Raw genomic sequence first — 13,902 nt, forward strand, 5'->3', positions numbered from 1 at the left:
TATTATATTTTTCTATTTAAAATCCACTCAAAATCGAAACCCCCACAAAGCAAGCGATTTGACAGCTTCCCTCGTTGATCGATTCGATCAAATTGCTGCTGCTGCCGCACCACTGCTCGTGTACAGGGGCCTTCGTAACGACTTTGACAAATTACAAAAAATCGAATCGTTGAACAGAACGGACGGAGTGCGTTGCTGTGCGTGTGCGCTTTTTTCGTTAATCTTTCGCTTGGCTTTCGATTGCACTGCTGAAAAACCGTGAACTCACCGCGAACAAAGTGTGAGCATTGGATTATTGTACGAATTAAGTTATCCGAGACCTCGCTACCCGTTTGCAAATTGCTGCAGCAATATTCAGTTCAGTGAACAAGTCCGCGCGTCGTCTTCCGTGTGTGTGTGTGTGTGAGCGTGTGTGCCTGTGTGTGCAATTGTCGTCTGTCTTTCCCGTGCTCTGTTACCGGTTTTTTTTTGTCTTCTGTTGGCGTTCGTGCAGGAATCGAGCGGAAATCCGTTAACACAAAGAGAGAAAAAGCGAAATAGAATTGAAACAAGTAAGTTTAGCTATGGTTTGAAGCTATTGTTTTACATTGCCGATAATAGAGGAATACGCTGTGGCAGTAGGCAGCAAGTGTGGGCTTCTGATACCAACTTTGTGGTATTGTAATCGTGTGTATGTATGTGTGTGTGTGCGTGCGTGATTGAAGGCATCGATGAAAAACTCGGAAATGTACCTCAAAAGTTCTGTACATTAAAAAGAATGTTAACAAAAAAAACGCTCCCACAAGCGCCCTTACTGCAGTAGCTGAAAAGGGTAGTAGTCGCTGATAAATCTACACACGGGCCCAGCCTCGAACGCACCACACGGGTAGCGTTCCTTGGGCACGGAAGTTTTATTTTTAGGTTATTTTTGTTTTTCTTTCACTGGCAACCTGTGGCAAACCGGGCAGCAGGCAATGGGGGGGGGGGGCTGGGGTGTGCGCGCGTTACGGGTACACATTTCGCGGGCTCTCTTGCCGAGAAAGGTCAAACTTTTTCCGTGCTGAAAAGTGGGCAAAACGACGACCAGAGACGACCAGAGACGCAGAGGATGTTTGGTGGTTCGCCATGGCAATAGCGCAGTGTGCGCGAAAAGGATAGCTGCCGTATGTATGTTTCAAATGAAAATGGCGCTTGTGTGTGGTGCGGCGCCGTAAAGGGCTCGTGTCGCGCGAAAGTGTCCCTCGTCCGGAGGAGATGATGTTGCTGCACTTTACGTGGGTTATTATGTCGCGAAAGGCACAGTTGTTATGTTTGCAAAATGAAGTCGGGGAATTGTTAACAAATAAACATCAAATCATCAAATCGTAGAAGCAATCCAGAGGCAAGTTCTATGTGCTGTACCCGGGTTGCTTGGACGGTTAACTATGAACGGTTTGTGCTAGGTGTGAGTGTGTATGTGTGTGCGTGTTCCCTGCCGTTGTGTTGTGGTGGTGTGCGTGAGTGATCTTGCCCAGTAGCGAACACTTTCGTATGCTCGCACGGTGGTGGTACAGAAGAGCAGCAAGGATGTTTTATGCTCACTTTTATGGTGTTTGCAACACCATACACAGAGAGGCGAAAGATGCGTTGGTATGTGGGTCCCTCCCATGTTGGCCGGTTGGTGTGTGTGTGTGTGTGTCTGTTTGCTGTGTTCAGGAAATATCGCAGCAAAAGCGAATACAAAGAACGGGAACATTAATTAAGCTGCCGCCCGTCCATCCGACTGGCCCGTCTTGGTTGGGACGATCGGGAGATAATGAAAGCAAAGATCTATGAAAAAAAGAACCCAATGCGCGTCGCAGGCCAGTTGTTGAGCGCAAAATTACTTTGAAAAAATGTTTTTAACACTCCGAATGCTGCCATTCACATCGATGCCAATTGATACTTTTTTCAATTGTGGAAAGATGTATGAATGTGTTTTTACATCATATACTATACTATCATATTGGTCTAATGCACAGCTCAAAATGCAGTCGCAGCATCTCTTATTAAATGAAGAGAATCCACGATTGGTGGGAAAAATGGAAAGCTGTTCAACGGCTTTTTCTTTGCCTTTCTTTTTCACCGTGAGAAGGGTGAGAAGAAACGGCACCATCCCGAACGAACTCAGAGCAAAAAAACGAGATGGAAAGGCATGGTCACGGACTCTTTCGGACAAGTGTCACGCTGGAAAGAAGAGACGACGTCTTGAGCCCTCGTGCCTTGTTTGTAAACATTCCCCCGTGTCTCAGTTACAGTGTGGAATTAAGGGGGAATTAAAACATGAGGCACACACCAACAAGTTAACTTTTGCGCGCCATTTCACAATCAACAGCTTTTTTGGGGAAACATAAAAAAAAATATGATTAGAAGTCTGTTTTAGTAGTGATGCAAAGTTGTTAATTTAATGTAAATAATTAATTTAATTTTTATTTATTCAAATTTGAGCAAATTATTCGACTTATTTAAAAAAAGTTTATATTAAAAGGATAAATAAATACGCCCATTCATTGATGCTACGATGCGTATACGCAAACGCCGAAAGCGCGTGTGAGTGTTACGTCTGTAAATGCCTACCACGCGGTATTTCAACAACACGTGATATCCGTTAATAGCTGAAACCGTGTAGTTTTCAAATCAGCCTACTCGTGTATGTTTACGAGAAACAGCCAGGGGGCAGTATCGCTTTGCAAAAATAAAAGAAGAAAATTAAATACACTCTAGTCTAACGTTCGTCACACACCGTCTTGAGAGCCCGGCTCATTATGGTGTTATTTATAAACTCAATCACCACACTTTAACAGTAGCTGGCAGGCGATTGCGGCAAGCAAATGTTGTCAAACTGCCCGCGTGTGGTTCTGTTGGGTTTGAAAACCATCGTGCTAAGCTCTTCGTCCCTTTCCCAAAGGATTTACATACCTCATCCCAGAGCATGCCCGTTTCGATTTGGCCGCGCGCGCGTTTGACGGATGACGAATTTAGATTCGAAAACGTGCGTACGATACACACACACACTCACACACGCCTTTATGTACGTGCTGGTGGCACGTCGCTTTAAAATATGTGCAGCCCTGCCACACCGGTGTGGCCACTGTACGCATTCCCCCCGCACGATAATGCATCCCCGGGCAGCAACGCATCGATTATCGAGCCATTAACTGTGTCAGGAAAAACAATGCAAAACAAACGCGCAAAAAACACTGCAAACGGTACTTTCGTACAAATGGTAAAAATTAGCGAACCGCGACCGTGACAACGCAGACGACGACGACGCCTTCTTAGATTATTTCACCCACGGCAAGGGGGAAGCGCTAACGAAGCATGTGCGAATTCTGCACTAAAACTGGTGGTATCGATTTGTTTTGCCCCCCCTTGCTTTCCTTTGCTTTGCTTGCGGACGGTCATGGTCAAACGAATTGTTGCGCTTCCTTTTGCGTTGCGTTGGTGGGTGTGTATGTTGAACTTCACTTTCTTTATAACGCCGATTCACCCTCTCGTTGAGTGGCGGGAAAATGATCAAGTAAAGGTGTTATCGGCTCGCGAGATGATGCTTCACAAACAACGTCGTTCTTTTCCGCAAATATTTACGTAAGCATAGTAGGCCGCGCGGCTCGTCTTCCTGTCTATCGAGCACGCAATATTCTCGTCACGAGGCAACATGCCAACACATGGACACCCCCGGATCATGCTGCACAGGTGATACTTGCCCGTGTGTGTGTGTGTGTGGATGATATTTTAAGAAAAAGTTGAATTTGGTCGCTTCCCCGGCGTGTGTTATTGACCGCGCTGTGCACGTTTTGGGCAAGAGTGGGTTTGTTTTTTGTTGCCAACGATTTATTTTGTTGGAAGGAAAGAGATTTAAATGAGAGGGAAGGTAGGGTTACAACATTCAAGAGGAGAAAAAAAAACACCTTCTCTCTGCCATAAACCACCCCATACGCCGTAATGAATGTGCATCTCAATAACAACATAGCACACCACATACCGGTTGGCGTAGGGGAATGCAAATGCGGCTCTAGACTGTATGATGCGAAATAGTTTAAATGAAACGCCGCCTTTTTTTCCTGACGCAATCCGACGAAGGAGGCGAGGGTCTTTTTCTTCCTTCATATTGCCAAGAACATCTAACCAAAATGATGCAGTGAGTCTCGCTAGTTTTTGCTGGCTTTCGCAATGCTTCTGCTTCAGAATCAAAAGACAGAGATTAAAATGAAACACTCGATCGGGTTTTTACACATCCATTCGAGTTTACTTTTGTCCAAGGGGGGAGGGGGGTGAAACCTTGCAAGCAACAATCGAACCCCAGCGCCAATCGGTGGGTGTGGATGCCAGACGAATGGGTGTGCAGTGAGTGACAAAATAAAAGAATCATTTCCACTTCCCCGCCCTTCCGCGAGAGCCATTTAAATCTCCCTGAAGGGTTCGAAACAACAGCAGAAAAAACTGGGGTGGAGTAGTAGAAGGGACATGTGTACGCGATGCCGGTTGGACTTGATAAAGAGGCCGTGTTGGGAGGGTCTTTATGTATGTGTGTGTGCACGGCGGTATTATTTCGCGATTTGTTATGTTGCTTTGATTTTGAATTCTTTCCAATGGTTTTGATTCATTTTGATAGGGAAGAGTGGGGTGGGGGGGGGCGGTACTACGCACAGTAAGAGAGTATACTTAGCCAATTTTGTGTAAATTTTTATTTCTTTTACAATCCACGAAGAATGATTGGGGCCGTAATTGAGCCAAGAGAGTGAGCCAGGAAAAGAGGCTACGTTCCATTGGCGGTAATTACTATGTAAAACACGCGGACTCACCAACACACACTCACACAAGGCTGGTGTATGGGGGGGAGTGACGGGGAGAGTAGAGAACCCCTGCCGTGGTTCTTTGGGTGTTTGCGTTCACGATCGCTGGAAGAACGCAGCGGCGCGAAATGTTGTTTGGCAGCGAAACAATGCCATTATGTGCTGGCCGGCCTCTGGGTGTGTAAGGCATACAGTCGGTCTAAACATTAGTGCTACATGAAAATAGTAATGGAAATAGTCACAGTCCTCTAATATATTGCGAAAGACCTTACTAAATAGAAACTAAAACTTGATTTGTTTTGCCCCATTGAGGACGTGATGTTCTTTATAGTCCAATGCTTTGATGCTTTGTTTGCCACCTGACTGTAATGCTGTTTGAAGCTTTGCTTTGCTATGTACAGACCGGTAGGCTGTGCTTTTGTTGCCGGCGCGATTTCTATCGCACCATAGCGACCGCGCAAATGCGCTTTGACTGACCGTGTTGGTGTATTTCTGTGTGGTGGTGGTGGTGTTACCGATCCCACATATGCTATACACGCATACGCTTGCTGTATATAGAGCACAAAGTATGCGAGCACGCTCCAACCGAACCAACCGAACCGGGCTAAATGTAGATAGAGTCGCCCGCCACACACCATCACGGATGAGCGAACAGCCGAGCGTAACTCACTGATTAACGCGCCCCCGCGGGGAACAACGCGACATTTTGTCTGACCGCGTCTCAATTTGTCTCTCTAACCTCTCTCCCAAGATACACAGAGTGTCGAGTAAGGTTGTGTTGTCGCAGGGCAAAAATCGTACGCTGAAGTATTTCAATTTTCAAACCTTTTGTCCGTTTCTTTCTTTCTTTTTTTAGAAAATGTCACTGCAAGTTTCGAACCAAACCACATCCGGACGTCGTACGCCGCAGGTGTACCAGGGATTCGGCAACATGCCCGCCGGTGCGACGACGACACCGACCGCCACTAACGGCAGCGGTACGACCGGAGCCGGCGGATCGGTTGGCCGGGCGGCAAAGGGTGGCGGCGCTAAGCAATCACAGATACCGGTTGCGATCGGTAGCGGCGGTGGCTTCGGTACACCCGGCAACGATGGAACAGTACCACAGACGGCCGTGGTATATCCTGGCACTGCCGGGGCTACCGATGGGTCGTCCGGGCAGAAGCAGGTCCAGTTGGACCATATGTATGGCATGAAGCAGCAGCAGCAGCAGCCAGCCGCTTCAGCAAACAGCGCAACGAACCGGTCCGCCACAAACGGTTCCCAGCTGGCCGCAAGCGTCGAGAAGAATGGAACCTCGCAACGGAAGAACTCCACCGGGGAGGGCGGTGCCAAGAAGACAGAATCGGCAGCAGCATCGCAGCAACAGCAGCAGCCTTCAGTTCCAGCTGCCGAAGGCACTGCAAAGGTACGCGACAGCCCTCGATCAAGTGGTCGCGCACAGCAGAAACAAACGGTGGAAGAAGCGGCACCGGCCAACAAAACGATGGAAACGCCGCAGCAACCGAAATCGGAAAAGACTACCAATCTGGAAAGCTCGCTGCTGACGGAGAAAACCCTCAAAGGATTCTGTTCCGATGGTGAGGAGATGGAATCGCTGCTGCTGGAACCGTGGGATATGGAGGAAGGTTCCGCCACGCCTTCCCGCTCGAGCGCCGCCAAGTCGAAGATGCCGAAAGCCGCCCCACAAGCGCAGGCCCGTGTCAGCCCGTTCAAGGCGAGCGGCAAGACACAGCCGAAACCGAGCGGCGGCACCGCTACTGCCGAGCCGGAACAAACGGCTGGCTCGCCGAACAAGAAGACCGCTGCTGCTGCTGCTGCTGCTGGCGATGAGTCGGAGAAGAATCGCTCGCCGAAAGTGGACGCACCATCGACACCGACCGCTGGCGAATCGCTCATTGGGCGACCGCTCCGTTCCATCTCCGGTCGCCGGTCGACGCGCCCGATCAGCGACATCAAGTTCACGCATCCGCGTCGCTCGACCGCCGACCCGCACAACGATTCCATCTCCAGCATGAACGTAACGGTCGGTTCGGAAATTGGCAGCGACAGCATGCTGCTCCGTACGCCGGGATCGGCCACCCGCAAGCGCAAGGACATGACGCCCGAATCGACCTCGGACGAGCCGGTCATCGACAGCCCGAAGCGCGCTCGGCTCGATTTCAGCGGCTTCCTCGGCATGGTGGCCACCCCGGTGACGATGCTGAAGAACCGGCTGTCGCGCGTCAAGCTGCAAAGTACACCCCGCGCACTGGCCGTCGACGAGGAGGACGCGTCGAAGGTGGTCACCGCCGAGGCTACCACCACCACGGCCAGCGTCACGCCCCAGAAGGAAGCGGATGGTGCCGGCGCGATGGACGTTGACGTTGTTGCTGGCAAGGGAGCGGAAAAGAGCGACGATGCCACGGCGCCAGTTGCTGACGGCCAGAAGGAGGGCGCCGAGGGACAGCAGCAGCAGCAGGAATCTTCCTCCTCCGTCGCCGAAGATGATGAGGTCGAGGTGAAGATCGTCACCGATCAGCCGCAGCAGCCGAAACAGTGGTGTAGTATTATGTAAGGCGTCAGTAGCGCACGGACATAATCCATCGGCACAGCACACCACGTGGTCGGGCGGCGGTTCCCTTTGCGGTGTATCTCCCGCCCAGCGCACACCTCCTCCTTCGCAATGAATTCCTCTCGCTCACCGTGTTTCTCGGTTCGGGATGGTTGGTGTGTGTCGCATTTGTATTTGTTGTGTCTTCTGTGTGTCCCTTCCCCACCTCTCAATCCCAATCCTACATTTCCCGGATTTTAATGGCAATGGAATTCGCGCGTAAAGAAGAACATACATCCGGAAACAATAATCACATTTACACCACAAAGAGAGAGAAAGGGGTTTGTCACAAAACTGCTGCTAACGGTTTGCTGTTTATCAACATATTCTTTTATTTACATGTAGAAGTAGCATGTATATTTTTTCAACTAGCTGTTTGTTTTCACTACATTAGACTAGGAGCAAGGGGCCGCCGTCGATTCAGTTGTTCGTGATTTCTTGCTACTGCAAACTCGTAACATTGCTGATAGAGAAAAGAAGTTTCGTTGCGTTAGCTCACAGTGTTTTGGTAAACATTCTTATTTTGAGAAAAACGGAAAAAGAAACAACAAAAAATATTGAAAGAGCAATTAGCGCGTAAAAAAACAGCATTTGAAGGAATTAGCTATCAAAACAAATCATACACACGATGTTTGCAAAAATAATATTGGTACAAAGGGATTGGGACACTCTGGTTCAACGATGAAATACGATGATAATTAGATGCTATGTATGTATACATGTTCTTCGGCGGCTCAGAAAATCATAAAACAGGAATCAGAAATATTTTAGGAAGGCGCGTAGGTGTAGTAGCAGATAAGAGAGAAAACGATTTTGCGTTTTTGTTTTTTATCAGATAAACAGCAATGCATGCAAACTTGTGGCAGTAGACAAAAAAAAACCCCGCCCAAAAAATACAACCGAATGCTCAAAATAAACGAAACCTTACAGCGTAACAGAGCAGTGCTCCCCCCATCGAATGTGCGTGTGCATACGCAAAGAAATCACATTTTAGAAAACAAAAAAAAAAACGGTGACTGCTTCCTCCTCCCTAATCGGGTTTCGGGTTTGTTTCAGCTGCAATCCCAGCTACACTATGGAATGTGCAACAATCTCTCTCAATGAGGTGAACTAAGGAAGCGAAACGTATTTAGCTGAGGGCGGTGTCCGTCTTCCGTATGCAACCCGGAGCGAAACACATTAGTAGGTGGTTGTGCAAAACACAGTTGAGTGTCTCTCTTCAAACCTATCAGTAGCATGAAATATAAATGTGTGTTTTTTTTTGTGTTTTTGTGCGTGTTTGCGGTGGCATCATATTGAGATTTGCGATACATGCGCTACATTACAATATCCCTTTTATAGGGAACGATATACTTAGTGGTAGAAAACACGTGCTCTGGAATAGTAGGCATAGGAAACAATCACTTTACTCGCGAGTGCGAGATGAGGTAACGAAATAGCGATCTTTTAAAACACAGCGCCAGCACAATGTTGTGAATGGGGTCGAATTTTGCAAAAAAAGATTTATAAACATATCACAAAATGATTAATAAAACCAAAAAAAGAGCAAACATTCAATGTAAGATTTTTGATTTATATTTCGTATGAGCTGGGGTAACCGTTGCTATGCAGCGACCTTCGTTGATCAAGTTGGCAGTGAAGAGTGTATTTGATTGTTTAATTGGAAGATTACTCTCAGTAGGCTAGTCCGTTCTAACGCCATTCGGAGGTTCCAATGTTACCTGAATCGTACCTGGAAGACCGGAATTGAAATCCCCCTTTCTTGGTATGTATTTGTGCAGGGGGTTTGGTCTGCCCGAGCCCTTCCTGAACGTTACCTTCACGCTGATCCACGAATAGCTAGCGATAAGAGCTTGCCTTTCCAAAGTCTCCATTCATCAACCGAATTTACTAAAGATGGTTGACTCATTATCTCCACGATAAGCATGCATATCTTAATCGTTACGATGGATTGTTATCTAATCGCAAGACCGTTGTCAGCTGTGCTCTGCCAATATACGAATAAAGGTTGCCACCGACCCCCTTAAACGCCCTTTTGCAAACTCAACTTCAACCGACACGGTAAGTATCCAAGCAGCGCCTTTTGGTAATGTTTTGCTTCGAGTGTGTAAATTCGACATTTGAGGCCATTTTAACCGCATTACCATTTCGTATGACGAGTGTGGCATGGAAATTTGGTCTCCCTCCCATCGGCACTAAAAAAAAGCGGAAAGAGAATTTTGAAATAGGCACTCACATCGTTTTCAAGGTCGCTCGCCGATGCGTATGCGCGTGTTTTGGCAACAGCCCGGCAATTCTGTCAACTTGACAGAGCGCTAAAGGGCCCTTGCGTAGCGCTGGAAGCAAAACTTATCCATATCCACATTATTTAATAAGCTGATAAACAATCGAATACTTTCCCCCAAGGCAAACAGTGGTACAACATGTGGTCTCTGGCGGTATTTGTGGCGCTCCTGTACGCGGTGTGCGATGTGAACTATTTCATCCGGACGTTCTTCACCGTGGTGCACGTGCTGCTGCTACCGGGAAGGGTCAAAGTCACGGACAAGCACACAATTTACGGTGAGTAGTGCTTGTGAAGGGGTGGGGGACAGTTTACACGGGCGAAACATTACATCGCCAACGCCACGGCTTCTTCCCTTTTGCAGGGTTCTGCACGACGCAGGATGTGGACTTTCTGCTGAACCACATGAACAATGGGCGCTACCTGCGCGAGCTTGACTTCTGCCGGTTTTACTGGTACGGCCGGACCCGGTTCTGGCCGCTCGGGAACGCGAAGAACCTTCTGCAGGGCGAGTGTATGGTGCGGTACCGGCGCATGCTGCCCATCTTCAAGGCGTACAAGGTGGAGACGCAGCTCGTCTGGTGGGACGATCGGTCCATCTACTTCGAGCACAAGTTCATCACGCTGCACGATGGGTTTATCCGGACGGTGGCGTACTCGCGCCAGCGTGCCATCGGCGTAAATCTGCTCGAGTACGTCCAGCAGTTTCCCGAGTGCCGCGAGCGACCGGAACAGCCGGCCGTACTGAAGGGCTGGATCGAGTCGAACGAGGCCAGCAGTCAGCAGCTACGCAAGTGAAGCGATCGATCTGTCTCGCTCTCTCTTTCTGATCGATCGCCGTCGACTGGCCAGGTAAGAAGTGCAGTCGATCGTCCGTGTGTGTGTGTGTGTGTAACCGCGAAGACAAACACATAACCAACAGGTTCGTTGGGCACCCGTTAGAGTAAGCGAAGGGTAGGTTTTCGTGGCATAGCAGTCATACGAAGCATCAATAGTTGTGGAACGGTTTCTGCTGAGTGTGCACCTGTGCAGTAGTCAATCAATCACGGTAAGAAGTTGATTTTAGGTAATTTTGCATCGAAATTGTGGGCTTTTTGCTAGATATATCGTACAGTGTGTATAATTAACTGTTAACTGAACTGTTTGTCGTGTTAAACGCCAATGTAACTAGCCAATAGGTATCCAAGTAACCTTTGGATATGTTAACCTCCTCATTTTGAGTGGGGGATAAAGTCCAAAACAAACCGTGAGACAGCATAAAGTAGCGTGTAATAACGGAGCAGTCGGAGAGTTGTTGGGGATTTATTTATTCTCTAGTTAATTTGAGTTACAATTCAATACGAAGCCGATAGTTCCTCAATGTTTTGTGTAAACCGTGAGACAACAATGTGGAAGTGAACATTTCAATTTATTCGTGACGTAAGCAACCGGTTCCGGTCTATATTGTCGACCTATCTACCGGTTGTGGGCGCATCTGGGAAACGATAAAGCACAATACAAACTTTCTAATTAACTTAATCAGTCCTATACAACAAATGTTCGTTCATTTGGCTATATAAATATAGTTGCTTTGTAACACAGTGAGAGTATCTGCCTAATGTGAGCGCCACAGTACGCTTCGCTCACAGCTCATCCTTTGGCTGACCGTACAAATCCACCACCAGTTCGTCGATACTGCGCTTAATCTCTCTTCTATACTCCACCAACTCCACGTCCTCGTCCAACCGGTGGTCCAGATTGTTACGCAGCACCAGCAGCGTGTGCCGGAACAGCGGACACTGGGACCACGGTTCGTGGCAGAGCTGGTGGCGGCAAGCGTGCAGCGCTTTCACCGTCTCATCGGTAAGATTGTCCTCGGGTATTAGGGCCGCCTTGTGCTGGTGAAAGAAGGCAGCCGAGTGTTTGCAAAACTCCGTCCTCTCCAGCCCCTCGAGCAGCTTCGTCGAGCGGTACTGCTCCCGGGTCGTTGCGTCGTTCTCGCCCGCCGCTGCGATCGCGCTGCGATAGTCCACCAGCACGTCCGCGATCAGTTGCAGCACCTTCACCTTCACCTTCAGCTCGACCTTCTTTTCCCACACGCCGTACAGCACACTGTAGCCGTGCGGCGTGAGCAGCTGCTTCTGGGCGAAGGGGAACTTGCGCACCAAACCGCCGAACGCGTACAGGGCGGCCGAAATTTCGTCCGTCGTCGAGGCACGCCCCAGGGCGGATAGCAGGTTAGGGCCACCGTTCCGTTCGACCAGGGCGACCTTTGCCTTCGGATTGTTCTGCACGATCGTGCCGAGCAGCTTGAGCGCTCTGGTGCGTGTCTGCGCGTCGCCGGTGCGGTTCAGGCTGGGCCAGACGATTTTCTCCACACCGCCCCGGTCGATGAACTGGAGCGCGTTGTCGATCTGATGCGCCAGGTATTCGAGATCTTCGAACAGTACGTCCAGCTCCTGCCGATCTGCCGGTGTGTGCTGGAGCGCTCGTTCGAAACGGGCGAACAGATCGGTCATGATTTCGCTGTCACTCTTCAGCTCCACATTGGCGTCTTTCAGCTCTTGCTTGATCTGTTCGTAGCTTTTGAATCGGCTGCCCACTGCCTCGCCGCCCTCTGCCACGTCCTCTTCGTACGTGTTTGCCGGAATGTCTTTGAGCGCTTCCCGGAGTGCTTCCAGTTTCATGCCGGCCACGGTTTGCGGGTCACTGGCCGCCCCCGCCCCAGCAGCCTGATGATCTTTTAGCTCCTCCCCGGGTACCATCGAAAGGGACGAATCGGTGCTGGGCCCACCATCGGCGGGGTCGAGCAGTTTTGCCTCCTTTTTTGCCAGTGGTCAGGTTGATCCTTACGTGTAATCCCTGGGGGATCGGTTGTCCTTCCTTTAGCTCTTGCCATTCGTGCGTGGCGACGAATTTCGGTTCGTTTGAACCAGTTCCTGCCTTTGTACTGATGGAACCAACAAGTACACTTAACACTAGCGCGAGTTTCCAGACGGGTAGATCCATGTTTGAAGGTGGATCTAATAAACGTGCACGAATGAGGTGAGATTTTCACTGTCCCTGGCCTATGTACTTTATATATTCTGCGAAGAATCTGATGAAATCAGCATGTTTACTTGCCGGCGATGGTTCTGTTTTGGAATTGGCCGTTCGGAATTGGTACACGTCATATAAATGAGGTTATGATGTATGTTCGAGCGGTTTTGACAGAACGGAGCAAACAGGGGCACCGTTCGAGCAGTTGCCGTTGTAAACAAATCAGGGTTCGAGCAGATGTTTTAAAAGAGCCGTTATTCGAAATGGCAATTAAATTGACTTTTTTCTTTTTAGATACGGTTACTGTAGTTGTTTGCTTTAAGTAAATTTTTGAATGAAAAAAACTTTCATAAAATAAATTAAAAATAAATCTCAAATTAAACACGTTCTTTTCACTTTCCAGAAAATGTTCTCCTGCGCCCTGCTGGTTGGACTGCTGGTCCTGTACATGATCTGGGATGTGAACTACTTCCTTCGCTGTGTGGCCACCCTCGGGTACGGTATGCTGTTCCAGCGCAAACGGAAAGTGACCGACCAGACGGCCATTTACGGCCTCTGCACTACGCAGGACGTGGACATCTTTATCCGCCACATGAACAATGCGCGCTATCTGCGCGAGCTCGACTTTGCACGCTTCCACTTTTACGGGCTGACGGGCATCTATGGCAAGATTAAGGCCAAGAGGGGTGGCGCCGTCCAGGGAGCGTCGAGCGTGCGCTATCGCCGAACGATCCCCATCTTTACCGCGTACAAAATCACCACCAAGCTGATCTGGTGGGACGAGAAGGCCATCTATCTGGAGCAACAGTTTGTGACGCTTGCCGATGGGTTCGTGCGTGCCGTCGCCATGTCCAAGCAGTGCATCACCAACGTGGACGTGCTGGAGCTGATGAAGGAGTTCCCCGGTGCCGAGCAGCGGCCACCGATGCCGGAAGAGCTGAAGCTGTGGCTCGACTCGATCGAGCTGTCCAGCCAGAAGCTGCGCAAGGACAAGTAGAATCGGCCGATAGATTAGGGAGAATTAATTTAGCGGTGACTGTCGGGTTACCATTGTGGGCATTAGTTTTGTATTATCGTTGGGCACATTTTTTGTTGGGAAATTGGAACCTGCTTGCTATGCAAGACATTAAGCTTAAGTGAACTCATACTCATACACACACTCATATCTCAGGATCTGCTCCCTTGACAATAAAGTTGTGGAACGCTCCGTAATG

At 49.1% G+C, this 13,902-nt stretch overlaps 3 protein-coding genes across 7 annotated transcripts; 2 read left to right on the forward strand and 1 right to left on the reverse strand.

The window, feature by feature from the left end:
- Positions 1-141: 141 nt before the first annotated feature.
- LOC120895866 lies at positions 142-8,948 on the forward strand. Of its 3 annotated transcripts, none has more exons than XM_040299558.1 (2): positions 142-551; positions 5,650-8,948. In XM_040299558.1, the coding sequence occupies exon 2, from the start codon at positions 5,653-5,655 to the stop codon at positions 7,348-7,350; it is 1,698 nt and encodes a 565-aa protein (XP_040155492.1). In that variant the 5' UTR covers positions 142-551; positions 5,650-5,652; the 3' UTR covers positions 7,351-8,948. The 3 variants fall into 3 exon arrangements, with proteins under 3 accessions (XP_040155492.1, XP_040155493.1, XP_040155495.1); XM_040299559.1 differs by lacking the exon at positions 142-551 and adding an exon at positions 5,420-5,565; XM_040299561.1 differs by lacking the exon at positions 142-551 and adding an exon at positions 5,420-5,560.
- A 398-nt stretch (positions 8,949-9,346) lies between these two features.
- Positions 9,347-13,900, forward strand: LOC120895869 (protein THEM6). Of its 3 annotated transcripts, XR_005738384.1 has the most exons (4): positions 9,347-9,447; positions 9,793-9,948; positions 10,035-10,522; positions 13,092-13,200. XR_005738384.1 is itself a non-coding variant. In XM_040299565.1 (2 exons), exon 2 carries the CDS (start codon positions 13,095-13,097, stop codon positions 13,683-13,685), a length of 591 nt encoding a protein of 196 aa, XP_040155499.1. In that variant the 5' UTR covers positions 10,500-10,522; positions 13,092-13,094; the 3' UTR covers positions 13,686-13,900. The 3 variants fall into 3 exon arrangements, 2 of the variants coding, with proteins under 2 accessions (XP_040155499.1, XP_040155498.1); XM_040299565.1 differs by lacking the exons at positions 9,347-9,447; positions 9,793-9,948 and having other exon boundaries at positions 10,500-10,522; positions 13,092-13,900; XM_040299564.1 differs by lacking the exons at positions 9,347-9,447; positions 9,793-9,948; positions 10,035-10,522 and adding an exon at positions 10,529-10,718 and having other exon boundaries at positions 13,092-13,900.
- LOC120895867 (nucleotide exchange factor Sil1) lies at positions 10,933-12,821 on the reverse strand. The gene is given in 2 exon segments (XM_040299562.1): positions 10,933-12,477; positions 12,479-12,821. Coding segments are annotated over 2 exon segments (1,365 nt in total). The 5' UTR covers positions 12,659-12,821; the 3' UTR covers positions 10,933-11,292.
- Positions 13,901-13,902: the final 2 nt, after the last annotated feature.

This window comes from Anopheles arabiensis, chromosome 2 (assembly GCF_016920715.1).
Source record: "Anopheles arabiensis isolate DONGOLA chromosome 2, AaraD3, whole genome shotgun sequence".
Taxonomy (NCBI): Eukaryota; Metazoa; Arthropoda; class Insecta; order Diptera; family Culicidae; genus Anopheles; species Anopheles arabiensis.